This window comes from Salminus brasiliensis, chromosome 2, assembly GCF_030463535.1.
Source record: "Salminus brasiliensis chromosome 2, fSalBra1.hap2, whole genome shotgun sequence".
Classification (NCBI taxonomy): Eukaryota; Metazoa; Chordata; class Actinopteri; order Characiformes; family Bryconidae; genus Salminus; species Salminus brasiliensis.
The window spans coordinates 14,412,133-14,437,563 of NC_132879.1; the positions used below are offsets into that span (position 1 = coordinate 14,412,133).

Below are 25,431 nucleotides of genomic sequence, written 5' to 3' on the forward strand. Positions count from 1 at the left end.
ATGCTACAGCATCTCCATAGGGTTATGGTCAGGCCTCTGGCTTGCCTGTTCTAAAATCTTGTTGTTTTTCAACCATTCTTTATTTGGTTTAATTGTGTGCTTTGGATCATTGTCTTGTTGCATAGCCCGACAGCTCTTCAGATTGAGGTCATAGACTTATCTGTCCCAAGAACATTTTCCCAGACGCATTGTGAAACATCCAGGTGGTCTTGGGCAAATGTAAGATGTGCCACGTTTCCCCCCCCCAGAATAGCAGCAGCTTCCTTCATGGTGTCCTTCTATGAACACCATTCTTGTTCAGTGTTTTTCTAATAGTGAACACATGGACAAAGGTTTTTGCAGTTTGTGTAGTCTGGTGTAGGTTTTATATTGACTTTTTCACCTCTTTCAGGGTTGCCCCTTGAGCTCTTTGAGTGGTTGGAGAGTAGCAACGGTCCTGAATTTGTCTGATATACACCCAGGGTTTCAGCCAGACTTTTTGTAGCCTTGTAGTTGATTGAACCAAGACACGGTTCACACTAACCAGTCTGTCTTGAGAAGAACAGATTTCTGTGTAATCATGATTGTGCTTTATGTGCCATTATTTAATGGGTTCCAATTTCATCACCTTAATTGAAACACCTTTTGCCAAATACACATTAGCACCGAGCAGAGGTGAACTTCCTTTCCTAGCCTGCACTGTGGATGTTAATGTGCTCAGTAATTTAACATGAACTGTAGAGCTGTGTCTGTAATTGTGTGTTTGATCACTTTATTAGTAATCAATGTGGAATCCAGCTAATTCCAAAGGGTTCACTTTAATCTAAAATAATCTGTTTTATTATTTAAAATAGCACTTCAAAAACTATGCAACTGCCACCTTCACATTGACGCATCAATGCACCTGCATCATTGGGTTTTGAAAACGATTTATTTCTAACCCAATTCTCTCCAAAAGACGCATTTGTGTCGCCACACTTCATCACTGTAGAAGTGTTTGAGCACTTAGCACCCAACACAAGCTGTGATGCTGCTGTTTTGCTTAAATGAGAGCATGTCTCAAACAGGCAGAGCTCTATCTGGAGCCCACTGAGCTCAGCGCTCGCTGATCCGTGCAGTGTAACGAGCTGATGGCCGCTGAGCGCCATGCCAGTTCAATACCAAGCGCTCTGTCCCTCTCTGTTTGCCGCTGGAATCTGCATGAGTCACAGGCACGCTCACCTTTATGTAATGATTGATCCTCTCCACCGATGTAAACCGAGCTTCCGTTTCAGACAAAAGCCTCACGGTGAACTGAAACAGGCCAGTCAGCTGGACAAAGAGATGGGTCATGGTGACTAAACAAACCCCAGCATCACCATCATCATCATCATGCAGCCACAGTATTTAAATCAGTATTAAATAAAAATGTCATTCTGTTCGACTGCTGATTAAACAGACTAATACAAAAGTAAAACAAATAGTGAGCACAGTTAGCTCCTGTAAATACACAGACAAACAATCAGCCACATAATCAGCTCTTCTCAATGCAGAGCGAGGAACAATGAGGACAAACGAACAGCTTTTATGATGCGAAAGGAAACAATGCAGATAAATAACCACTACAGTGTCCCGTCAAAAGTTTAGGGATGCTAAGCTTTTCAGAATGTGTTCAATGTAAATGAGCATTCTTTGCAATAAGCATGTTTTGTGGACATTCTAAGGACCATGATTGTGAGCATTATTGTGACAGATAACTGATGATCTGTTAAAAATGTAACCCCTAACCATTAGTCCACCTGATTATTTTTAAAATGTGACAAATATCTTAAGAAATGCAGTTTGAACATTGTCAGAAGAAGGCACGTTGTCCCCAGACTTTTGACAGGCAGGATATGTGTGTATGTGAAGCCGTGAGCACTGAGTGTGTTTAATAGACTTTGTACCTGCACGGCATACGAGATGGCCAGGCCGGCGTAGGCTGGGGGGATGTGGCCGTGCATGAAGACGATAAGCAGAGCTACCGTGGTGATGAGGGTGATGCTGATGAGGTCTAAGCGCACAGCCAGCCAGCGCATGGCACAGCTGAACAAGTAGTGGGATGCCTGGTTACTGTCCAGTAGGGCCTGATATCTAAACACACACACACACACACATGCAAGGTATGTAATTAGAAAAGACGTTTTACTGTAAACATACTGATAACCTCAGTGTAGTGTTCCAAAGAGGAACTCTGATGAAGCCTTTGTTCATTTACATTTGCATTGTGTCGCTGTGAATCTCTAAAACGTTAACTTTACAGGAGAAGAATCAATGGAAGTCAATGCAATAAAATTTAATTCCAAGTCATTTTGGAGCATTTCTATTGGTCCATTCATCATGAAATTTTCATACAATGTTAAAAAACATCTACCAGATTCACATTATGTAAGAAAGTGAAATTCGGCAGAAATGGAGTTACAGGCTTTTTGCATGACAACGATGATTAATATGTATATTAGAGAAATAGGAGAGTATAGTGTTAAGAGTCTTGCCCAGGGACTCTTAGGGGTACAGTATACAGTGAGGAATTGAACTCTGTCTCCACTACGCTATACCAACCACCCTGTAATTCTCATGCTCTTCAAAGGCTCTTGTTGTTCCTGCTCCCAACGTATCAAACTTATCAGCTTATTCTTAAGCCCTTACAGAGATCAACGCTTAGAAGACTACAGGCACTATTGGTCTTCTGCATTTCAACATAATTTCATAATTACACAATTCATTACAGCTTACAGGTTGGAGTCTACATGTCCAGCTTCTTGGTCTTGTTTCTTTCAATGAAGAGTCAAAAACTCCAGCAATATTATTATTCCCACAGTTGGCCTTTCTCCACAGACATTACACAGGGAAGGCTAAATAGCTGTGGTTCCATTCGTATTGTTGCGCCGAGATTATACTTAGTGTGCACTAAAAACTAATGCATTGCACTAATGCTTGATGACTTGCTGGACTTGCTGCAAAAACAACGTGACCTAAAAAAGGAACGGAGGGGCTAGCCGCTACCACTAATCCCAGAAGGTTGACGCCACTGGTTAGTGCTGTTCACAATCTGTTAGAAATAACCAGTAGCGGTTCTAGCTTGTACAGCCAAGACTTTATTTTACACAAATAATAAACAGTGTAACACATATATATTAAATATAAAGAAGAAAACCTAAGAAGAGAAAGTATTACACCACTGCACCTCAAACAGGAAACACACATAATAATCACACAACCATCTATAACCTGACCTATTATGCCTTCTCTGACGCAAAGTCATCAACCATATCACACCGCCCCATCTCATGCATTCCAGTTGGAAGCGGATTTCAGTTGGAGTTCCTAGCTGTAGACTACATATTGGCCAGTTCACAAACTGTCCTGGTGGGATAGTCTGTTTTTCCCCCAACCCCGACATTATTTAGCCAGAAATAAAAATAAAACAACAAATAAATAAATTATGAATTAATTAATAGTAGACTACTAAAGTAATCGAAATATAAAAAAGAAACAATAAAAACATTATTTATTTTTTATATTAAAGTGTATTTATATATATGTATAGAATAGAAAAAAAAGATAAAGACGTGGTCGACAGCAATTCCAGAAGTAAGAAATATGTTACAAAATAAAAGTCCTATACACAAAGTGTTATTATTATTATTTTTTAATAATCAGAAGGTGGAATAAACACTCCGGTTTTACAGAATTGGAATTTCCTGGCAAATGTTTAATGGGCCAGGCTTTAAAGAGTTAAGTTTAAAGTTAGGTTGGGTTTGTGACAGTATCGTGACAGTGTTTGTGACAGTATTGAGAAACCCTGCCTTAGGGTAAATGTGTTCGCTATAGGCATGTGAATATTTGCTGTCAAATGGCAGTGTTGACATATGAATATCATCTAAATGAGAACTGAAAAGACCAAATCCAATACGCTTTTTCACCTGAACGGTGATTATGAGGGGAAAAAGCAAACATATCTGTGCTCGTCCAAACACAGCCTAAACCCTAATGTCTACTGTTATTAAAAATAAGGATTTAGAGTGAATGTCAGCAGAGTGGCAGCCTCACCTGTGCTGGAAGTCGGCTCCTCGGCTGTAGGCGTGGATGGTGGACAGGCCCTGCAGGCTGCTGGTGATGTGAGAGGTGAAAGGTGATTGGCTGATGTTCTCCAACCTTTTCAGCTCACGAATCAGAACCCTTTGGGGACAGACAGTGATTCAGAGGGAAGAAATAATAAAAAATAAAAAAAGTTTTTGAGATCCCACACACCTCATCATGAAGTCACACAAGTCACACAGTATTCCCAGTTAAGCAGGCCTGAAGTGTGATCAAAGCTGTCTGACTGCGGGTCTCGCCGAGCTGCGTGCCATGTGACAGGTTAATGGAAGCCCACAGGGGACAATAAGTGTGAAGCTGAAGGGTGCATCCTGGCAGAGCTCGAGTCATTTCTGAGGCTTTGGCGCTGATTTATAGGGACTTTTATAAGGCCTGTCACACGTCAATGCTAAACCCAGCAGGACAGCAGTGTCTGGGCCCACAGCAATGTGAGAGATAGGCCTTTATTGGCTAAAGGTGGGGTGATTTCTACTTTTAGACACAGAATAAAACAGGCAAAGGCTGTGAATAACGGTGGCTATGAATCACCCCTTTTTCTCATTAAAAGGATTGGGATGAGCACGAGGGAGGAAAAGGATGGAACGTGAAAGCAGGACGAAAAGACCCGTCTCTCAGAAACAGTGGCTTTCGAAATATGTTTACAAAGGATGTTCTTCTAGTTTGAGAGACAGATGCGTGGTTGGTGGTTCATTAGGGAAGCCATTACTAAAAGGATGACTTTAGTTACGTCTGAACATGAAAAATGCTTTCTGTGCTCGCTGATTTTCATCACAAAGTTTTTCTTCTGCCTTATCCTCAGAATGAAAGGAATAGGTGTAAATAAAGTGTTTCAGTAAAACTCCAAAATGCTGACATAGCTGTCAGCATTACTGTCATTTATAAAAAATAAAACTAGCCCATATTGGAGTTCATTCATTTTGAGCAAAATGCCTCATTTTAATGTAAATTGTTGTAACAGCATGGCTGTTATATAGTCAAGGTCACACGAAAACTGTTTTTCACTTTTTGACTTCTGGCAGTTTTTTTTACTTTAGAAACATGCAAAATTATAGTGCACAAAATCACACAAAAACAGCCTCAACAGACCAAATACCTAGTTGAAGCGGTACTGGACTGGACTATACACATATCTCACAGTTCTACATGCTATTGCACACAATTTTAAAATACACTGAGGAAAATGCCAACATTGCAAGAACTCTGGCTACCTTCTGTTCCACAAAAGTATGATGCACTCTGTGATACACCCACACTCTTGCCTAACAACATTAGGATCAATTGGGAAATGCGTCATGTTAGTGTACAAGTAAACAAAACCATAAGCCGCAAATGTGAACTTTAGGTCAGGCCTTCTGTTTTGAGCTCCTCCTTGAACTATTGACAAAAATCTAACAATATTTTGTGTGGTTTCTAAATGAAGTGATTACAAGAAATCAAATGTGAATTCAATTCAATTTATGTCGCAAAGTGGCTTAACAGCAAACTGGGTTCAAGAATTTTTGGAGTGAGCCAGTAAACTTCCAGTAAACGAACCAACACTTAAATAGAAACCCATTCACCTCTGGTCAACACTGGATAGTAAAACCAGAATCACAGGAAATCAGGTCTAGTTTTAGGAAGTAAAATTGGGCAAAATGTAAAATAATGCTTATATATAAGGTAAAAACTATGATAAATGTGCACACCATCTGGACAACACGCAGTGAAGATCATTCACTGGTTCATGGTCTGTGGTCATATTCATGAATGAGGTTATTAAAGGGCGGTGTTTAGTAAAACAACATGAGTTTAGTTCACTGTTATAGTTGGTTATTGTTTGTATCCTGCAAAAAGCATCGGATTTCCAGCTGAAACAGGTGCAAAAAGCTCAGTAGACCAGGTGTTCACCATATGTAGCAGTGTAATCATCATGTGAGATTTTCTCCACATCACGTAGCCCTGATTCTGGATTAACCTCTGGATAAACTGGTGAAAACTAACCTGGAGATGCGATTGACGATGAAGAGGAAGGCACCGAGAGGGAAGATGGAGAAAAGGAACCACGGGAAAACAGTGCTGACCACTCCTAGACAGAAGAGCACCAGCGTCATGTTCTGCAGCAACATCTCGGCCTGTGTCACCAGTCTCACGTCCACTGCAGCGAGACGGAGAACGAAAACGAGAGAGAAGAATGTGTCAAAAAATCAGTTTGGCTAGTCAGCAGGAGAAGGATTTAGGCAGGATTCCAAGGCCTAACCTTCGTCCATATCTCTGGAGAAGCGGTTGAGGATGCGTCCCAGAGGAGTCGTGTCAAAGAAGCGCATTGGGCTGAGGAGGAGAGCCTTAAACAGCTTATCGTGCAGAGCCGAGGCCGCCCGCAGAGTACACTGCAATACACACACATACAGATGTAGGCACACTTATTAATAATACATGCAGCCACCATTTACAGCATAAACAATAACAAATGGGTCAATGATTCAAACCAACATAAATAACCAGAACAAATCCATAATCCAAACAAACAGGTCAGTGATACACAAAGCAGCAAAAACAACCATAATAAATACATCACTGAAGGGAAAGACCTTGGCAAAGAAATAATACAGGGAGGGAAAAGTGCCCAGGCTCAGTGTAAACAGGGAGGCCCGGCAGAGGCCCAGCACAATCCCAGTACACAATCTAATGCACATTCAAAAGACGCCTGTTGTTCATGCTGTAGAAAAATGGCAGAAACCATCGTTTTTGGAAATGTCAAGCACCTCTAAATCTTCTCAGGCTCTTCTCATGAGCTCTTATATAACACATGTTGCCACGCTAAAAGCTCAGCGACCCTAGACCAAGAGAGCACGTTTCTGGAACACGCAGCCGTTAAGATGAGATAGCTTTAGTCACGAGAGGACAGATTCGTTCAACTAAGCCTCAAAACTGCCTAATCTCACCTCTGGGTGAAGAAAAAAAGATTAGGCATCACTGAAAAATTAGCAAACACAAGTGGAACAGAGTTACAAAGGGACGTAACCTCTCCATAACCCCCCTAATGTGCCGTCAGACCTGTTTAACAGGGAAGAAGGTCGCAAAGGCCCATAGGGATACAACTCACACAAACCCTTTCCAGCTGAGAGCTGTGGCAGTGGACAGATAAATGGATTTAGCCTGCAGGCGATTTCAATTACACAGCAAAAAACTAGGAGAGACACAATGGACGAAGGAAGAAGGCTAGCCAATTAGCAAAGGCAATGGCAGCGGACCAATGGTCCTGCAGTAAACAGCAGAAGGAAAACAGGGCCGAAGCCTTCTGGGAGCGGACTTCTTCAGGGGCAATATGAACTTCGGTTTAGAGCTTTATTGACCCTGCCACGCCATAGCCGAAGAGTCAATATTGTATTGGTGTCCCCGACTGCCATTTATTGGAAAACGGGATTAAATGTGACGCACCTCTGGACCTCTGATAGCAGCAGATCAACCTGGGATTTATAGGTAGACATTCGCATAGCATGGCAAACAGTAGGAAATGGAGGGCACAGAGCTGTAGGCTCAGATTGAAGGATGCAGCACATAATAGTGTCAATATCAGGAGTTTGGTTGCACATTGCTTGTAATTTTATTTTATTGATTTTGCAATGTATTTTTATTTTTTATTCTATTTAAAGCAACTGTATCCCAAAAGTACAGATTCAAATTCATGTTGATGGTCCAGGGAGAATAATGTCCCAGTCATTGCTGCTACAGGATGGAGCGCTGCTTCAAGTACGGCTCGGCTTAACCTGCCATCCCTTAAGATCCACGGAAGACAAGCGTCCAGGATTTTATCTGTCCTGGCACCGAAGTTGTAAACAAACTTCCCCTGGGTGTCCGAACAGCAGAGTCGCTCGCTGTCTTCAAACTCAGACTGAAGACCCACCTCTTCCAAGAGTACTTGGGCAAATAGCAGAGTGATCACCTTATTGACTTGTGTTTAGTAATGTCTAAACTTAGAGGTAACTTTGAATTCTAGTCTATTCAAACTAGCTGAGGTTATTTTTATCTAAACAGTGAAGCACCTGTAAGTAAATGCCATAAATGTAAATGAAACGCTGTTTATCAATTTGCATTTCCCACAGTTGCCTAAAATTACACTTCTCAACTATTGGGAGAGCCCAGAAGCAAAACATACGTATGAAACAAATACCTACAAAGTTTCTTTCCGTTTTTACTGTTTTTCTTCCCAAACACAAACAAAAAAAATCCCCAAAGCTTTTTCACTTACCAAATAAAAGCCCTCTGGACTGAGAAAAACAACAAATTACGAATCTCCTAACCTCTATGCAAAATACACTGCCATTCAATCCACAAAACTCTAGTTACTACAATCACAGTTTAGTAACTAAAAATGAATAATGTCTATATATATGCAGTCAAACAGTTCAGAAACTGTAATGCAGTTTCAAATCCTACAGAAGACAAAGAATACGCTTTGACATATTTGAAATAGAAACCATAACTCAGAGAAGAAGAAGAACAAGAAGCAGAAGAAAAAAAAAGAAGAAAAGAACAACAAAGATGGAGAAGAAAAGAACATGAAGAAGAAGGAGAAGAAGAAATTAAAAAAAAAACGCAGAAGATAGATGATAAAGATGAAGAAGAGAAGGGAGAAGAAGAAAATGAAATGGAACAAGAAGGTGAAGAAAAAGAAGAAGAAAAAGAAGATGGAGAAGATGGAGAAGATGGAGAAGCAAAAGACAAAGAAGGTGAAGAAGCAGAAAAAGGGAAGAAGAAAGTAAAGACAAAAAAGCAGAGAAAGACAAAGAAGAAGAGCAGAAGAAAAAGCAGATGAAGAAGAAGAGGCAGAGCCTATATATAGTGTGTATATGTGCATATTTAATCAGTATCTACATTGTGTAAAATATTTGACAAACAATTGTTAAGAATATATTAATAACTGTTAATAACACCTACTACTGTTAAAAAAGTAAATGAAAATCATTTGGCTGAAAGGTGGTCGAAACGCATAAAAAAATAAAGTGTCAATTTACTGCCAACCAACAAACACCACACATTCATTAAAGCATTTAGCATAACCTCGGCGTCCCCAAACTTTTGACAGGCAGGGAATACACTGTGCATACTGTATGAACTCGTGCAGATGGTGATGATGACTCTGAGAAGAGAAGTTACCTTAACGAACACAATGCCTCGCACGGTCTTGAGGAGAAGCACAGCCCCCATGGACAGAGCGTACACCCTGGAGTAGTACTGAACGTGGGGGTTTAGTCTCATGCTGCTGCTCACCACGCTCTCATTCCCCTGCAACAGCGTCACGTTCTGAAAACACAGACGCATCACCTTAGAAACAAGACTCTCACATGCAAGATCCCAGTCAGCAGCTGCAGACAAATCCCAGCCCCAGTCATGTTTACAGAAGGCAGTGTGTGTTTTTTCTGTCAGAAGCAGCTCCACTGCCAACATCTGTTGCTGTGATTTTCCCTCAGAGTAAATCATGTTCAATGTGGCACTTCTAATTAGCGCGGGGACTGATGTTCGCTTTGACTGAGCAGCAAAACACAGATGAAAGCGAGTGCTTTGTCTATTTAAAGAGGCACTGAAGGAACACTTCACCCCAAAAAAGTGCTAACGCTGCTAATGACTGAGGGGGGGGACCAGTTATGCTGTCCTAATCGACCTAAGAGGCCTTTATTCATTTTTATTCATTAACATTAGCCTGGGCTGAAGTTTTATTTTACATAATGATGTCATAATTACCTCTATAGAGTCTCTATATTATTCACTAGCTTTTGTGAGCTAAGGTTATTTTTTATTTTGTGATGTCATGGTGGCCTTTACCAGCTTCTTATTATTGACATTTTCTCACATTTTCTTTTGTTATCTACAAAAGTGTCAGAAGTGTTTCTTACATTATGATGTCACAATGTCCAGCTTCTAGCTACTAGGGTTTTTGCGTACATTGTGATGCCATAATGGCCCACACCGTTATCATGGTATTATTGTTATTATTATCTTATTTCAATCAGCATTTGTATTTTTTCCATTATGGTGTCTCAAAGACCTCAAAAGCTAATGCTGACGATAATAACATGCAATCAGTAGAGGCCACTGTGACATCATAACGTGACACCAGCTGGTAGAAGCCATTGTGACATCAATGTCAATAAAAGAAACATGTAAATCCACTGCTGTTAATGACAAAGTGTTTTTTATGTTTTTATTGATGTCCCAATGACCATTACCAGCTTTTGTTTTAACATTAGCTTTTTGGGTTTTTTTTTTTTTTTTGCGTTTTCTTTGACATTGTGACATCATAACAGCCTCTACCAGCTTTTCTATTATCAATATTAGTTTCTGAGGACTGAAGTGCTTTTTACATTATGATGTCATGAGGTTTTTATTGTTGTTTTACATTATAATGTTATAATAGCCACTACCAGCAAATATTTTATTATCATCAGTATTAGCTTTCATGCTGTTATTATCAACATTAGTTTGTCTGAGCTAAGGCTATTGTTTATGTTAAGATGCCATAATTGCCTCTTTATTTTTATTATTATTACCATTATGTTATTTTCATCAGCATAAGCTTTTGTGGACTGAAGAGTGTTTTCCATTATGGTTTCAGGCCTCTACCAGCTTGTGTTTTATCACCATTAGCATTAGCTTTTGTGGGCTGAAGCGTTGTTTTACATCATGATGCCACAGCGGCTTCTACCAGCTTTCATTTTATTGTTGTCAACATTAAGTTTTGTGAGCAGAAGTATTCTTTTATGGTTCTCCAGATGGAGACAGTTTGCTCACTCACCCCACTGCCCTGCTTGATCCAGTGGCTGAGCCACCAGTTACTGAAGGCTATACTGCCTGTGGTGAAGAGGAAGAGCAGGACATTGATGGTGAAGGCCAGTGGCCCTCCTGCAGCCTTGATGTAAGCGGCGTAGACGGCCCAGGCCACTGCCCCGGACCCCTTCTCTTCAGCCTGCATGAGCTGGGCTGCGGGATGCACATCAAAAGAAGAAAAAAAAAAAAAGAGTTGAGATGTGTGACTCATTTTCTGGTGGGAAGTCAGCTAAGGGCTGAGCATTATTCTCAGATTACACTGCGCTCACCTCCTTTCTCACTCCCCGCAGGCTGCCTGCCCGCTGCACTGATGACACCAACACATGGCCCAGAGTGCTCCTTCTCTCTCCCCTGTCGCTTTCTCAAGTTCTTTCGCACCAGATTCTGAGCAAGAGATGCCAGAAAGGGCAAAATTAGGAGCAAATTCCCAAAAACGGCTGCACTTAAACATTAAACATACAGACAGAAGAATATACAAGAACAATAAATAAGAACATTATCTGGATATGTTGAGCTAATCTTATCATGATATTGACTTTGTTTTATTTTTATCAACATTAGCTTTTGTGGACTGAAGTGTTTTTTACATTATAATGTCACAATGGCCTCTACCAGCTTTCGTGCTAATACAAACATTAGGATTGTAAGGATTTGTAAGAATGTAATTTGTTACATTGTGATGGCATAATTGCCCATACCATTACTATCATAATAATAATAATGTTGTTGATGATGGTGATATTATTATTATTCGACCCCTCCTCTCTAGAGAGTCGCCCAAGTGCTTGTTCAGTCTCTCGTCACTTCCAGACTTCACAACCGCAACTCTCTTCTGGCTGGTCTCCCTCTGTGCACCATCAGGCCCCTGCAACTTATCCAGAATGCGGCGGCATGGGTCATCTTCAATGTCCCTAAATTCAGCCATGTCGCTCCTCTGCTGTGTTCTCTCTTCACTCTCTTACTGTAGCTGCTTCCCGCATCAGATTCAAAACCCTGACTCTGGCCTACAAAGCCAAGAACGGACCAGCCCCTCCGTATCTGATGGCAATGGTCAAAAGCCGATCTGCACCAAGAGCCCTTCGAGCTTCAAGTACGGCTCGGCTCGACCCGCCATCCCTCAAAATCCACAGAAGACAAGCGTCCAGGCTTTTTTCTGTCCTGCACCAGTGGTGAAACGAGCTTCCACTGGGTGTCCGAACAGCCGAGTTGCTCGCTGTATTCAAACGCAGACTGAAGACCCGCCTCTTCCGAGAATACTTGGACGAATAGCAGAGTACTATGGTCATTATTATTGGCTTGTGCTCAGCAATGTCTAAGCTTAGAGGTATCTTTGAACTATTAGTCTATTCTAACTAGCTAAGGTTATTCTTGGGTAAATAGCAAAGCACTTTTGTAAGTCGCTCTGGATAAGAGCATCTGCTAAATGCCTTAAATGTAAATGTATTATTAATAATAATAGTAATAATAATAACATCAACATATAGTTTTTTTCAGCATTAGCTTTTGTGGACTGAAATGTTCTTTTAACATTTAGATGTCACAATGGCCTCTACCAGCTTGTATTGTATTATCATCAGCATCAGCGTTTGTGGACTGAAGTGTTTTTACATTATGATGTCACAATGGCCTCTACCAGCTTGTATTTTATTATTATTATTGTCAGCATTAGCGTCTATTTACTAAAGTGTTTTTCAGCAACAGCATTTGTGGACTGAAGTGTGCTTTTTAAATTATGATGTCACAATGGCTTCTACCAGCTGGTATTGTATTATCATCAGCGATAGTGTCTATTGACTAAAGTGTTTTTACATTATGATGTCACAGTGGCCTCTACCAGCTTGTATTTTATTATTATCATCAGCAATAGTTTCTATTGACTAAAGTGTTTTTACATTATGATGTCATAATGGTCTCAACCAGCTTGTATTTTAATATTATCATCAGCAATAGTGTCTATTGACTAAAGTGTTTTTACATTATGATGTCATAATGGTCTCAACCAGCTTGTATTTTATTATTATCATCAGCAATAGCGTCTATTGACTAAAGTGTTTTTACATTATGATGTCATAATGGTCTCTTCCAGCTTGTATGTTATTATTATCATCAGCAATAGCGTCTATTGACTAAAGTGTTTTTACATTATGATGTCATAATGGTCTCAACCAGCTTGTATTTTATTATTATCATCAGCAATAGCGTCTATTGACTAAAGTGTTTTTACATTATGATGTCATAATGGTCTCTTCCAGCTTGTATGTTATTATTATCATCAGCAATAGCATCTATTGACTAAAGTGTTTTTACATTATGATGTCATAATGGTCTCTTCCAGCTTGTATGTTATTATTATCATCAGCAATAGCATCTATTGACTAAAGTGTTTTTACATTATGATGTCATAATGGCCTCTACCAGCTTCTATATTTTGTATTGTTGGCATTAGCTTTTATGTATTGTAGTGTTTTGGTTACATTATGAGATCACAATGGCTTCTACCGGCTTGTATTTTGTTATCCTCTGCATAAGCTTTCATGGGCTAAAGCATTGTTTATATTTTGATGCCAAAGTGGCTTCTACCAGCTTTCATTTCATTGTCATTGCTATCAACCTCAACTTTTGTGAGCTCAAGTATTATTCTCAACAATACAAAGGTATAATCATTATACAGCATACATATTCTATATATAAATACATATTGTGCAGGCCTAGGCCTTAAGTCACTTCACAACGGAACAAACCTTTATTGTTTTTTAATGCTATGCATTAGTGTAATATTCCAGTTGGGAATATTTAATCTGGGGAAATGTTTTACTACTTTTGTTTTTCTGTATATAGTATTATATATTTATCTATATTTGTATAATATTTGTATATTGTTTATTTATCAGAAAATATGAAATATTGCAATGTGATTTCCCTGAACATCATTCAGAAGAAACTATATGCCTTTTTATAACTTTGATATCCCCAGATATAGATAATTACACATTTAAAAAATATAGAAAATATAAAAAATATAAAAAATAAATATATCACTGCACAAACAATATCTGTACAGTAATATCTAAGACTGTCTGATATTTGCATCTCCAAACCCAGGAACATACAAAAATAGTATGGATTCTAGTACATTACACCATGTATCTAAAAAAAAAATTAAAGGCACAAAATATAGTATAGTAAGGTGTACTATCATATAGTGTAGTATGTCTGTGTACCGACATGCAATAATGTACATCATAAAGCAAAGACAAAGAGACAGCAAGGGAGATTTTAGAGGGAGGCACAAATCAGTGCTTCTAGGACTATGAACATTAAGTACAGACATGACAAGGTCTCATAGCTGCTACTCTTATAGATCAGTGCACTCATAAATTACAAAAGCAGGGAATAAATTAAGATTTGAAAAGCAGGTGGTTTGCAGGCTGTGGCTCATGAATTTTGCAGAAGGCAATGCAAAGTGCTTTGTGAGTGAGTGACCCCACTCTCAACATCAGACTGTGGGTGGTGTGCTATACCTCCTGCTGGACGCTGGTGAAGAGTGTGGCGTAGTCGCGGCCTTTACTCATGAGCTGGGTGTGGGTGCCGTGCTCTGAAATCTGCCCATCTTTCATCAATACCACCTTGTCACACTCTGCCAGGTACTGCGGGATAAACACAAGGGGGTTAAAAAAATAGAGCAAACAAGACTGAGTGGGAGAGTGGGTGAGTGAATGAACAGATGGATGGATGGGTGGATGGATGGATAGATGGGTAAATGGATGGATGGATGGGTAAATGAATGGGTAAATGGATGGGTGGGTGAGTGGATGCATGGGTGGGTGAATGGAAGGATTGGTGGCTGGGTAGATGGGTAAATGGATGGGTGGATGGATGGATGGATGGGTAAATAGATGGCTAAATGGATGGGGAGGTGGGTGAGTGGACGCATGGATGGGTTGATGGATGGCTTAATGGATGGATGGATGGATAGGTGGACGGGTAGGTAAGTGGGTAGATTGATGGAAGGATGGGTTCCTGGATAGGACTGATGGCTGGGTAGATGTATGGATGGATGTATGGATGGATGGATGGATAGGTGAGTTCCTGTATGGGTCTGATGGTTGGGTGGATGGATGGGATGGACGGATAATTATATGAATAATTATAATTATATATAGGTGGGTGGATTAAAGGATAAGTAAGATTCATTTGATCATCCATCATAGGAAACATGCGCTGAATATTTAACGTTCACTGGAACACATTAACACAGGGTGATGATACAATGATATAAACAACAGAAATGCCACTTAGAGACACTTAGAGGAACTGTAAGCACCTGCAGTGCGGAAATGGACAGCCACAATGTTTGTTTTGATTTGGACTTAGTAGTAGCTAGTCAAACGTAGAAGATTCTATGTCCATATGTCCATAACTTCCCTTCCCACAATCTCACAAACAGGTTTTCACTCGTATCTTAGCATGTATGGCTGCCATTTCATTATCCCAGAAGGACCCAGGTGCTGAACATGTCCTCACTATGATCTTGCCATCTCCTTTACAAACCATGAAGGACTAGTTATCTAACTTATGTCGATCATGCAGGATTCTTCTCTGCAACATCTGGAGAGTTCAGCCCTTTCTCTCTTGGGTGGCCAACCAGGTGTTTGTTCAGTCTCTTGTCATCTCAAGACTACTACAATTCTCTCCTGGTTGGTCTGTTTCTAGGCTTCATAGGCTCCTGCAATTCATCTAGACTCTAGCACCACAAACTCAGGCTCAGCCATTTCACTCCACTGCTAGCCGCCCACATCAGATTTAAAACCCTGATGGTTGCCAAACAAAGCCAAAAAGTGACCAATCCCTAAAGACAAGGGTCAAGATCGGAGACCTTTGAGCTTCCAGTATGGCTTGTTGTCTTCTAATGCTGACTGAAGACTCTAGTCTTCCACTTGTTAATAACTGCACTTATGAAATCCCTTATCTCTGCATTGTGTTTTCTCTGGATGAAAGTATCAGCACTGACTCTTTTGTCTGGTCATATCTTCACTCAGGGGCATTTCTGAACTCTGGCCTGTGCACACAAGCCAGGGCTATGTTCTTATTCAACAGCAAAGCATTTTTGCTCTGGATCTGTTTCACAGATAAGAAGGTTTACTTAAGGGACATGAGTGGTTTCTTTTATTCCACAGTTTCCTCATTCCATCACTCTGGTATAGGTTAATGTTTATATGATTTGCCAACAAGCCACTGCACTTATGTCCTTTAAGCAAAATGTGACCCAGCCGATCTGTTCATAAGGTACACCAGGGTCAGCATTTTGTGGTGAGCTCTGTTTTGTTTTTCATGTCAGGTAACCTGAAGTCTCCAGTGCACTCATGCTCTCTAAAAATCTAGAAAACAGATGATTTTGACACATGTGGTGCTTTTATTTATTTATTTTATGATTGATATATTTTATATATTTAAAATTCATTATGTATTTTTACTGAAAGACAAACCCGCATTTAACCCATGTGTGCAGTAAACACACACACACACACACACACACACACACACACACACACACACACACACACACACACACACACACTCTAGTGAGCGAACACACACAGTGATACATTGAGCACACATGCCCAGAGCAGTGGGCAGCTGTGTTAAGGGTTAAGGGACTTGCTCAAGGGCCGAACAGACAGCAACCCTGTCACCAATGACCCAGTGCTCTAGCCACGGAGTCACCATTGCCCCAGTAATAAAGCCACTGCTGGGATTCTTAAAGGAATCCTTTGAAAATAGCAATCAACTGTGTTCACTAGATGTTACGATTGTGGAGAAATTGTAGTGTCCAACAAAATCTTGTTAGAATTTGGACACCAAGAAAAATATGACACATGTAACAGTGCCCTAAAGCACAAAAAGGGATCCATCTGGGTCACCGTCATTGTGTCCTTAGTTAAACACATCTTAACTTACAGTAGTTTTCCAATTTAGGCTGCAAACACCAGGGGGCTGTTACATGCTGCTATCAGAAAATGTGGCTGCAGAACATAGCAAGAGCCATTCACCATATGTCCACCCCTTCTAATGAATGCATTCAGCTACTTTAGGTTGCACCCATTGCTGACATAGATGTGCAAATACACACTAACACAGCTTGTCTAGTACATGTAGAAAGTACTGCCAATTGAATAGGACTCTCTGCAACAGATAAACATGAACCTATTGGCACCATGCCCAATGTCAGGTGTGGGTTAGAGGAGTATAAAGCCTCCCAGAATTGAGCTGTGGAGCAGTGAAACTGTGTTCTCCGGAATGATGGCGCACCATCCAATACTTCTGGGGTGGGTTGGGGTGGAGATCATCCAACATCCAGATCTCACTAATGCTCTTGTCACTGCATTCAACCATGTCCTCTCACAGTAATCTAGTAGAAAGCCTTCCCTGGATAATAGAGACGGTTACTCCAATAAAAGCAGAATACATTCTTTTTTAATAACCTGGATTTCAGGGAACAGGTGTCCCAATACTTTTGTCCACAGTTTTTCTAGCCTGAGATTTTAATATTATTGACACTTGATGTCTTACTTTTTGTCTGTTTTCACTGCTCTTCACACTGTGGCTGAATTAAGTGTAAAACACTGATTTTCATACAGGTTTGAAACTACTGGATGTTTCTAGTGGGGCAGTGGTGGCTCAGCGGTTAGAGCGCCGGGATATCGATAACAGGGTTGTGGGTTCGATTCCCGGGCTCGGCAAGCTGCCACTGTTGGGCCCTTGAGCAAGGCCCTTTACCCTCTCTGCTCCCCGGGCGCTGGAGTTGGCTGCCCACCGCTCTGGGTGTGTGTGTGTACTCACTGCCCCTAACACGTGTGTGTGTGTGAGTGTGTTCACTACCAGATGGGTTAAATGCGGAAGACACATTTCGCTGTACAGTCCACACTGTACAGTGACGAATACGTGCACCTTTATCCTTTATCCTTTTATCCTACAGTGTCAATCGATGTGTTAAACACCAGCACTCTTTTTCTGTTATTTATTTGAACACATTTTACATAATATGCATGATGTAATGTTCAGTATGATATACAGTAGTCTCCATAAGAAGCTAGAGGTGTGGTTAGAGAGCAGGATGTCTGCTTTAACTCACAGACAGACTCTCGCTCTCTCCAAATATAGACTCACTTGCAGTTGGTGTGTCACGAAGATGATCGTTTTCCCACCGGCTGCCCTGCGAATGGCGTTGTGGAAGAGATGTGCCCCCACATGAGCGTCCACGGCACTGAGAGGGTCGTCCAGCAGCAGGATAGGCCTGTCGCTATACAGAGCGCGGGCTAGACTGACCCTCTGCCTCTGACCTCCACTCAGATTGGCTCCTCTTTCCCCAATCTGCAGCACAGATTTCATTAGGCCATTACACTTCAATTAAATTCTCCAATGCATAAATTCAAGCCAAGTGTAAAACCATAAAGGACATAAGCCTGACACCTCAGACAGCCACATATTAGATAAACTAAACTACGAGCAGTGAGAAGAATCAAGGTTAGATGGTCCAGCTGTCAATGCTTTTTGATGTATTGGAAATAATATTCATTATTATCTACTATAATATTATCCAATATAATTTGTAAATAACTGGCTAATTGCAATATTAATTGTCAGTCAACCAGGGTCATCCCTATATTACATAAAACACTTTTTCCTTAACAATATGAACATCTTGAGTGCAATATCATAATATAATTTCAAATGATGATCATTTAAAATCTACTAAAGACTTAAAACTGGCTAATTAAGTTCCAAGTACTTAAGGTATAAAGCATACCATGCTCAAACTGCTCAAACCATACAGATAGTAAAAATTAAATGCACAGCCCGCATGACATGGCTTTTTTGACATATTTGACCTCTTGACCTCTTTCTTCCATACTGATCCATAGTATATCTGGCCACTCTATATTGTGGTGTTTTTCCCACTCCTGGTGCATCCCACCCCAGTGTAAGGAAGTGTGTTAGACCAGGGAAAGCATTAAAATGTGCAGAGCAAAGCTGCTCCACAACCAGGAATGGGAATTGCGGTCTTACAGTACTTTCAGAGCCTGCAGATCTGTAGATTTACTTTCAACAGTGCATGAGGGAACAGGAGTGAACATTATAAGTGAAGCTTTTTCTGTGATGTAACTCAATATGGCGAGGCAGAAATGAGACAGAAATGGCCTTTTGAGTGCCGCAGAGTGTAATTACCTCAGTCATGTCACCGTAAGGTAGCTCTGCAATATCAGGAATTAAGCAGCAGGCGTCCAGAACAGCATTATACCTGATGCAAGAGCAGCAAGGGACCAAAGAAACGCCCAAGTCAGTGCAGTTTTATAGGCTTAAGTAAACAAGTCTTGATGTGTGCACACTAACTTCACAGCCAGTCCCAGAGAGCTGGTCTTACTTTTCCTCGATGTACTCTCTCCCAAACAGGATGTTCTCCCTAAGGGAGCTGTTGAGGATCCAGGCCTGCTGGGCTGCATAGGCAAAGCCCCCATCTGCAGCCACAGCTCCAGCCAGCATGGTCATCTATAGGAGTGAAAGAGAGAGAGAGAGAGAGAGAAAGAGGAAGATAAATCAGACAGTGGTAATATGACTTCCACTGTCTATCTGACAAAGTCTGACAAATGCTCTATTTAGAGAATAAGTATTCAGAAAAAGTGATGACATGACAAAACTCCTTTTTTTGTGATGAAAAACATTTTTGGTGATTTTCACTTTTTGACATAATTTCACTGTGGGCGGTGTTCTTCACATTGTGTCAAAATTTCATGATGAATGGACCAATAGAAAGGCTCTAAAATGACTTAAATAATGAATGTTTTTAAATGTTTTTACATTGTCGTACATTGAAAGTAAAGAAGGTTTCATCATTCTCCAGTAAAGTTTTGGAGATACAAAATGTGAAAACAACAACAGTGAGCATATTTTTATTTGTGATTTAAACGGCTGAAACACCTGACATTATTTAGTACACCCAAAAATAAAAAATCAGAAAAAATGTCCATGTTTTTAAATAAGTTAACTAATTGCAAGCTATCTAATCAAACATGAAAAATTCTACTGAGATGATTCGGAAAAGCTGATGTCCCCAAACCCTTTAAGGGCGATGTATATATTTCAAACAGCCAGCCTTATTCTGAGGGTCAGGCAACATAAAGGTCAGTCTACTTTTTGTTCTTTTCCAGCTTCCAGTCCACACCAGGCAGTCTGTGAGTGCCTGATCAGCTGGTTCTTGCGTGCTAAGAGCAGCAGCAGCTCAGCTTCACCCTAACCATACAGAGATAAGGGGGGTTTCACAGCAGAGACTGCAGAGAGAAAATGTTCTGATGTGCAGCATGATCACCTGTCCCAGGAGAGCAGACAGCAGGGAGCTTTTTCCACTGCCCACAGCTCCACACACACCAACCAGAGCACCCTGTGGACACACAAACACCATTTAAGCTGGCTGTCAGAAGTGTGAACAGGACAACTTTCTGGCTGCTGCTAGAAATGCCACACATCTGTTTTGTTTGTTTGGTAAAAAGGTCCTGAAACCCAGTAGATGGCTGATATTTAGGAACGCGACCTCTGTCTCATCAGTCCCATCTGAATACATGTGACTTTTACTTCCTTTTCATAACTTCACATTGGCAGGAACATATCCTTTATGGTACCATCACCAAAATGACTGTCCCTGTTTCACATCTTTTATTTAGTTTTGTGAGCAAGACGAGTACGGGCAGTGTAAACAAACAAACAAACAAACAAACAAACAAGAAATCAAGAATTTTATTAGGAAAAACAGGTGGATCTAGTATTTCACTGTCTTCAAAACTGGGTTTATGTCCCTTTGCTAGCACTCTTCACCCAGCAATCAAAACACTTTCACGTTTAAAAAAAGACAAGCACAGAACTTACAGTACAGCTGTTACAGCTGTTTGTTCCCCAAGCATAAAGACTAGTTCTCTCTGATTTTGACATGATGTTTTAAAATCTAAAAGTTAGGAAATCATAACTTCTCTGAGATAGCTGAGAATTTTCTCTCCATTATAGGTGAATGTTTAGGGGGAGGAGGTGATTTCATCAATTAATTATTATTTTAATAATTCCTATTAAATTGTGCAGGATAAAATCCCTGGATATCCATTACCCACCTCCGTTTTCAGTGTTTTACTGAATTAAGCTCATGTCACCACCAGATGGCTCAACAGAGAGGTGTGGCATCACAGATCAACCACTTTTTTCACTTATGTAAACAGAAAAAATAGAAGATGGGGTATTTTAGAGTGTTTTTTCATCATCATCATCATGTTCTTCTTTATATTTATATTCTTTACATATTCTTCTAAATATTCTTTATTCTTTTACCCTGTTTTTGTTGAAATCTGAAAAAATAATGAACATTTTAGTAGTGCTGGCTTGAAACTGTCACTCAAATTTGAAATAATTTTATATATAAATATAACCAGATAATACATAACTGGTTGAGAAATTATTTCATTACAATAATTAGAACTGCACAGCATTAATAGTAAGACTAAGGTTTACCAGAAACAGCAGGACTATTCTGGATGATTGTGAATGGCGGAAAGATAAATAAAACATAATGAAATAAAATGTTAATTTTTCAGTTTATGGCAGTGATTTGCAGAATTCTGATTTACAACAAAAGTCTGAGTAAACTAACAGCAGCACCAATAGAAACATGCTTAAGAAAGATCTACAACCATGCTGAGCCTTTGATTCTGAAATATTTTACTGTTAGAAGATACACAGGGAAGCCACATAAATAAATAAAATATATAAAAACTGTGTGGCAAAAGTATTAATAGAAGCTTCTGTTTAATAAGAGAGGAGAGAAATAAGTAGTAGAATTTAAAATACTGTTGCTGTCACATAAAACACCTCGTATATCCAAAATGGCACCTTTACCAGAGAAGGAAAAAACAAGTAAAAGGTAACAAGGTAAAAAATATTTTATTTCTCATCCTTTTTGAGCATTTCTATTGGTCCATTTATCAATAAAGTGTAATGAACAGCTATCGGAATTATATTGTGTCAAAAAGTAAAAACAACAAAAACGGAGATACAAGGTTTTAGTGTGACAGCAACGATATGCATTATTAGCTGTAAAAAAATGAGCTGCCCACTAATCACTGGTGAGGCTTCATGAAGGTAAATTTTAATAGATTTTTAAATCAGGTAATCATGTTTAATTGAGTAATCGTGTCAGCAGTGCTGGATAATGATAATCTCCTTATGGTTTTATATCCATGACAGCTTGTTAGAGAAAACAAAAGGAAGTGTTGGCAGTGTGAACAAGGCGGAGGCAGGCGATACCTTGCGGATATGCAGGTGGATGCGGTGCAGGGTTTTGTGCAGCAGAGGACGAATGCTCTGGGTGGAGGAGATGGTGCTCTGGGGGCTCTCCTGCTCCATGTGTGTGAGAAGGTGCTGAGCGTTAGGGCTTTCACCTTTGCTTTTCTCCTCCTCTGAGCTGATGTACAGACTGAGCTTCTCCCTTCGGAGCACTCTCTGCATCCCCCCTCTTTTATAGCCCGTCTGTGAGCGAGCCCCTTTGCCTTGTGGGGGGCGAGCTTTCTCCCATGCCAGTGTGGCGTCCCGGAACTCCACTGCATTCTCAGGATCCTCCATTTTGATGGAGATGGACTCCCGATCCTCCATCATGAACAGCCTCTGTGGGATAGCAAAAGGCAGGGGTGGTGAGGGTGTACAATGTTAATAGCAGCATTGGTGTTCTACCCAACTCCAACCCTAATATTCCCCAACTGATCCAACTATTACTGCTTTCAGAAGTTCTGGATTTGCTAAATGGGGAGTGTTTGTGAGGTTTGACATGGAGTTGAAACCTGTAGGAAAGCAGATTTGGCAGTTTCAGTTTAAAACTTCTCTCCCATTCAAGATGAATTACGTTCTACTGCCCAGGTGGGCACCATAAAGGTGGTACCTACCTATAAGGAATGGTCTGTGGCTTCAGACTAAGAAATATGTTATGATGTTACATGTGTTTGTGAACCCAATACTGCAAGTACTGTCAGAACATCAGCTGTCAACTGTCACAGACTTCTGACTGACTGACTGACACTGATTTATTGACCAATCACTATTCAACACAAAGCACCATATGCTTTTTAAACATTACATACTATATTTCCATCTCACCATATATAAATGAACAACGCTGGACCTGGCAATGTTTACAGTCTGAATTACTGCAGGTAATCTGGCAATGTTTTGAACTGTGCTCCTCAAAGGAGTTTTACATGAAAGTCGTGATGTGAGTATGGCAAGTAGATGTCTGTGGGTCTTACACCTGCAGATCAGTGTGGGTATAAGTGATTGAAAACAGTGTCAGGGTGTGTGTGTGTGTGAGAGTTTGTGAGAGTGTTTTTTTTTTTTTTTTTTACCTGAAATCGCTTGACAGCAACTGCACCTTCAGATAAGGAACGCACTGCCAAGGGCGTGACCTTTAGGGCAAAAGTCATGGAGTTGAAGACAGCCACGACAGTGAAGGCCTGTAGGACAACAGATAAAGAGATAAAGAGATATAGAGAGGTATTTAAAAACATAGACAGAGACACAGAGAGGCAATATTATACATACATGTACATGTATACACACACACACACACACACACACACACACACACACACACACACATACACATATATACAAATCTGTTTACATTAAAGTTGCAGTTTTGGAGATATGCATGTATCAGTGACTAGAGATACTATATACTGCATATCTACATACACTGTGTATCCAAATGTTTGTGGACACCCCTTCTATAGAATGCATTCAGCTGCTTTACGTTGCACCTTTTGCGGACACAGGTGTGCAAATACACATACACAGCTTGTCTAGTCCCGGTAGAGAAGTACTGCCAAGCAGAGCAGATAAACATGAACCTGTATAAAGGGGTATAAAGGGGTATAAAGCCCCCCAGCATTTAGCTGTGAAGCAGTGGAACTGTGTTCTCAGAAATGATGGTTGGTGCTCCATCCAATACCTTTGGGATGAGTTGGGGTATTGGGTGGCCTTGCTAACGCTCTTGTTGCTGAATGCAATCAAATCCTCACAACAATGCTCCAAAATCAGGTAGAAAGCCTTTCCAGAGCAATGTCAGTTAGGTAGTGACTCACTGACTTATTTACAATAATAAACAGAATGATAAATAATGTACAGTCATTATCTGTTTATTATATGTTTGTCAGCTTTTCTGCTTTGATTTGATTATCCCTCAATTATTGTAGTACAGCTTCCTACTGATTACTCCAAACCCGTGGAGTCGCTCAAGACTGATATTTATATCAGACTTCCTTCATTCATGTTCCCGCAACAACACTGCTTTCAGCTTGTAGAAGACAGTACTAGAAAGGGCACAGTAGTGTGAGCAGGGTATCTATACAGACAGGGAGAGACAGAGAGTTTAGATGGCTGTTATTTATCTCTCTCTCCCCCTCACTCTGTATGTGTCTGAACATACCTGTGCTGCAGTGAGATCATTGCCCAGGGCCATGTGCAGAGTGAACGTACACACACTCGCAATCACCACCACGACTGGAGCTACGCCAACGGTCAGGCTCTGAACAAAGCCAGCCTGCTCCAATATCCTCCTCTCCTCTGATCTCACATCTGGGGAGAGATACAGAGAGAGAAGGAGGAAGAGAGAGGGAGAGAGAGAGATGGAGAGAGAGAAAGAGAGAGAAAGAGAGAGAGATAGAAAGAGAGAAAGAGAGAGTGAAACAGAGAGAGAGAGAGAGAGAGAGAGAGAGATAGAAAGAGAGAAAGAGAGAGTGAAACAGAGAGAGAGAGAGAGAGAGAGAGAGAGAGAGAGAGAGAGAGAGAGAGAGAGAGAGATGTATCACACAACAGTAAGGCTGTTCTGTTCTGCTCAGTGCTCAGAGCGTTCACGGTTGCTCATCTATAATGGCCAGGCTTTGTTTCTAGCAAGCACAACACTGACAGCAGCAGCAGGGAGAAGCAGGGCAGGAAGACTGATCTTCGTGCCCCGAGGCCGTAAAGCAGGATAAAGTGCTGCATGAGTGTCGCGAGCCGCTGGCTGGGGTCCAGGCTCCCCGCTGCTCCCTCCGCGTGCCACTGTAGTGTTTGTCTTCTGAATGGCTGCGAGCGTACCAGCCAGCATCTCACTGGATCAAAGCCAGCGGCTCCTTCTCCAGCACCAAAAACAACCCAGAGCCATGACCATAATCTCTACCAACCCCCTCCAGTGCACCTCTGATGTGTTTCTGGAATTCAAATGCAAGTAAATGCACTGTGGAGTAAATATGCGCTCGGAAGCGGCACCCCGGCCTGCAGTCTATAAAAATTCAATTCAAAGGAGTGGAATTTATTACAACTTATTACAATCGCAGGCGATGCGGTTCCTCGTTATTGGTGCTCGGCTGATCACTGAAATACCAGATGATGTGATAATGTATCACTGAGTAGGTCAATTACACCATAGATTAAACATTACAGTTACGCGGGTCCACTATATAAGCC

The 25,431-nt window shown here is 40.7% G+C and overlaps 1 protein-coding gene across 3 annotated transcripts in view; it reads right to left on the reverse strand.

Moving 5' to 3' along the window:
* The window catches only part of LOC140545053 (ATP-binding cassette sub-family C member 5), a 47,783-nt gene that overhangs the window by 8,272 nt on the left and 14,080 nt on the right, over nt 1–25,431 (reverse strand). For 2 of the 3 annotated variants that reach the window (XM_072668258.1, XM_072668259.1), the window contains exons 8-23: nt 24,413–24,561; nt 23,331–23,438; nt 22,243–22,599; nt 20,267–20,338; nt 19,325–19,449; nt 19,129–19,201; nt 18,070–18,273; nt 14,424–14,549; nt 11,172–11,286; nt 10,871–11,055; nt 9,235–9,381; nt 6,335–6,464; nt 6,079–6,232; nt 4,051–4,179; nt 1,905–2,091; nt 1,201–1,290 (exon numbers count right to left, since the gene is read on the reverse strand). In XM_072668258.1, the coding sequence (XP_072524359.1) occupies nt 1,201–1,290; nt 1,905–2,091; nt 4,051–4,179; nt 6,079–6,232; nt 6,335–6,464; nt 9,235–9,381; nt 10,871–11,055; nt 11,172–11,286; nt 14,424–14,549; nt 18,070–18,273; nt 19,129–19,201; nt 19,325–19,449; nt 20,267–20,338; nt 22,243–22,599; nt 23,331–23,438; nt 24,413–24,561 (2,351 nt within the window). The remainder of the gene's footprint in view (nt 1–1,200; nt 1,291–1,904; nt 2,092–4,050; nt 4,180–6,078; nt 6,233–6,334; nt 6,465–9,234; nt 9,382–10,870; nt 11,056–11,171; nt 11,287–14,423; nt 14,550–18,069; nt 18,274–19,128; nt 19,202–19,324; nt 19,450–20,266; nt 20,339–22,242; nt 22,600–23,330; nt 23,439–24,412; nt 24,562–25,431) is intronic. The other variant, XM_072668260.1, reaches the window with a different exon arrangement.